At 34.5% G+C, this 3,247-nt stretch overlaps 1 protein-coding gene across 1 annotated transcript; it reads left to right on the forward strand.

Annotated features, from left to right (window-relative positions):
• Positions 1-1,442: 1,442 nt before the first annotated feature.
• LOC131029524 (serrate RNA effector molecule) lies at positions 1,443-2,654 on the forward strand. Its single transcript, XM_057960029.2, has one exon. The coding sequence runs from the start codon at positions 1,443-1,445 to the stop codon at positions 2,652-2,654; it is 1,212 nt and encodes a 403-aa protein (XP_057816012.2).
• The last annotated feature ends 593 nt before the right edge of the window (positions 2,655-3,247 follow it).

The raw sequence follows: 3,247 nt of genomic DNA on the forward strand, positions 1-3,247 counted from the left end.
GCTGATATGCTATCTACAGCCACTATATTTAAATCTAGCACGCTTACCCTGTCCATCAATTCACCTTGAAAATCCTCCCACACCAATTCAGTATGATCAGCTTTCAATGTCACCGACCACTTGGAGACGATGTCAGCCACGTCATTACCTCCACGTAATGTGTAGTTGATTTCAAAATTATAATTTTTTTCTAATTTTAAGTTAACTAATTAATACTCCAAACCTAAGATTGCTCATTTATAATGGAATTTATAATAATTTGTGAAGATTCAAAATAGAGATCTTGGTGGTCAAATTTATTGTTAGATAGGTTGCTTGAGTCTCGACCTCATTGTTTGATTCATCTTTTAATTTCTGAAATCCAGTCATAAGTCACAACCCTCACCCCTCATGTTCTTAGATTGCCTTTAGAAGCATCATCAAAATTAACTTTGATCCATCCCTTTCAGTATGGCCCATTCAATTTTGTTTACGTTAACTCCTAATCAATTAACCCATAACTACCCATTAATGGGTGATATTAATAATTAATATTAATATAATATAATTTTTATTAAATGACTAAAAAAATATACATTTAGCTTTATAATATTTCTTAATAATATCAATATTTTTATTATTGTTAAATTTTTTATAATATTATTAAAGATAGCTAAATTAAATTTATTAAATATTATATTATAATATTATTTTATTTTTTTATTACTACGATAATCGTTATAATTAAAATTAATATTAAAAATATTTTAAATAAAATAATTATAATATTCTATTAAATCGATTTCATTAAAGATTACAAATATTATATTTTTAAACATTATAATATATTTTATATATTATTATATTTAATATCTACGCTACTACTAAATGAATAGACTAATGGTTCACCATACTCAATTACAATTTGCCATTTCTAAAATTGATGTGAGTGTGAGGATTGGATTGTGTTTTTACATAGTTTCAGATCACACTCACACACACTCACACAATTGAATCTAGAAGCACCTCATATCAATCACATATCAATCACATGGATTGTAGAAATCTACTACCATTAATTTCTAAAATTAATATGATAAAAGAAAAAAATTAATATGAACGGATCACACTCACACTCACACAATGGAATCTGAATGGTACAAAATATTAATATGGGAAAGGCAAAAATAATACAGGTAGTGCTCCTCCTCTCCCCCAAAAATCTCCACAATTCTCCAACGGCTACAACAATAAATGCCTGCATGGGAGGTGCTGGCGTCCTCCGCTGCAACGATTGCATCGACAGAAACTGCCTATGACAACGCCTACTACATCGGGTAAAATGCAGAAAATCATTTCACAAAAGCCTACTACATCGGGAAAATGCATTCAACAGCTCAAAAGCATGAAAAGAGAGGCGAGAAATGTAAAATCTGCAACCACACAGTACCAAAAACTATGCCATGGCTTCTCTTTCTCCTCCCCGGAAACGCCACCGCCATTACCATAGCAGGCACATATCCTCATCATCTTCATATGAAAGGTCACGACATCGAACCCCAATTCGACGCAGGGACAGAGAAACCCAATTGAGGCGTGGCAGAAGCCGTGACAGACACAGCAGAAATCGCACCAGAACCAGAACCAGAACCAGATCCAGAAACCGACGCCATGATTACAGTTCAAGACATTCAAGGTATAAGAGAGATTACCCAGTGGAGAGAAGCAATGAAAGCTCAATAGTACGGTATGATCGGTCATGTCCATTATTACTTTACAGACATTTTATAAGTGGCCTAGATGTTAGCATATTACCAGACGAAGCACACCGCAGGTACGAACCCTACCTTCGCCATCTCAAAAAGGGCTTTTTTGCTGCACATAAAGAAGACCCCTGGTTAAAACATCTGTACCATCCTTCCCACATAGAGATTGCTATTAAAAAACGGAATGAAATTGCAAAGGCAGTGGCGAAGAATTTCTTTCAAGATCTTCAAAATGGTACTTTGGTGAGCTTGAGAGATTACCCACCTAAAAATGCTGTGAGACATTTGAAGGAATTGAACCAGGCGCGCTGCCTTATTGCCAAGGTTGATGCAGAGAAGGGTATTGAAGAAAATCTTCTGGTTTCCTCTGGGCAAGATGGGTTTTTTGCCCAGTTTGTCCCTGTGAAAACCCCAGATCAGAGCATCAAAACTCTTGGTGGGATTGAGCTTCTGAATGTGGTGATTACATATTTGTGGCTTGTTCATGCTATAGATTACTATGGGATGGCTGAACTAGGCAAGGATTTTATGACTAGGGAGGAAAAAAATCTGTCAGCTGCTGAACTGGAACAGAGGTTGGATTCTGTGTGGCAGGGGAGGTTACAGGCCAAGGATCCCTTGCATGTCTCTCTGGGAAAAGATAAGCTGGAATGTTTGCTTAACAGAAATTTATGTGTCCACTTTACCATAGTGGAAAAAGAGAAAGGTGATGGGCATATAAAAATAAGTTATGTTTGTAAAGAGAAATCTTGTGGCAAACGCTGTAAAGCATTTGGAGATATCATCACTCATATCCATGATGAACACAGTGAGGTTGTGGAAGATTACAGTTTACAGGCAAGGGGGGAGATTTACTTTGAGAATTATATGAATGATCCGTTTGCACCATGTAGTGTTAATGGTGGATAGTCCTTGTGGAAAATATTTTTCATATTTGGAGTGGCTGTTTCAGAGGAGGAATTGGAAGTTACTGGTGTAAATAGAAAAACCCAAATTTGCAGTGGGTATTTTAGTACTTCTAAAAATTTTGTTTTTTTAATATAGGCTTTGTCTGGAGACTTTCATTTAAAGATTGGTTGATGGTAGTATATTGTGTTTAAGTTCTTGGAAGTTTTAGATTGCATATTTATATTATAGTTAATTAATTATAAATATTTTTCTTCATTTTGAGAGAATGTCTCATGGAATTATACCTTGATGGATGGTACAACAAGGTACAATCTTATGAGAAGTTTGATTGATTTTTCTGGATTTCATTTATTTTCACTTACACATGTCTTATCCTATTCATATCTACATTATTTCTACACATCTTACATTTGTTGTTTTTCATTTATTTTCACTTACACATGTCTTATCCTATCCATATCTACATAATTTCTACACATCCTACATTTGTTGTTTTTTATTTATTTTCACTTACACACTCTTACCCTATCCATATCTACATAATTTCTACACATCCTACATTTGTTGTTCTTCCTATATCTAGTCACATCCTA

Source organism: Cryptomeria japonica, chromosome 5 (assembly GCF_030272615.1).
Source record: "Cryptomeria japonica chromosome 5, Sugi_1.0, whole genome shotgun sequence".
NCBI classification, from domain to species: Eukaryota; Viridiplantae; Streptophyta; class Pinopsida; order Cupressales; family Cupressaceae; genus Cryptomeria; species Cryptomeria japonica.

Excerpts from the sequence above, each read along its gene's own strand:
- LOC131029524 (XM_057960029.2), top strand. The coding sequence starts at position 1,443 with ATGGCTTCTCTTTCTCCTCCCCGGAAACGCCACCGCCATTACCATAGC.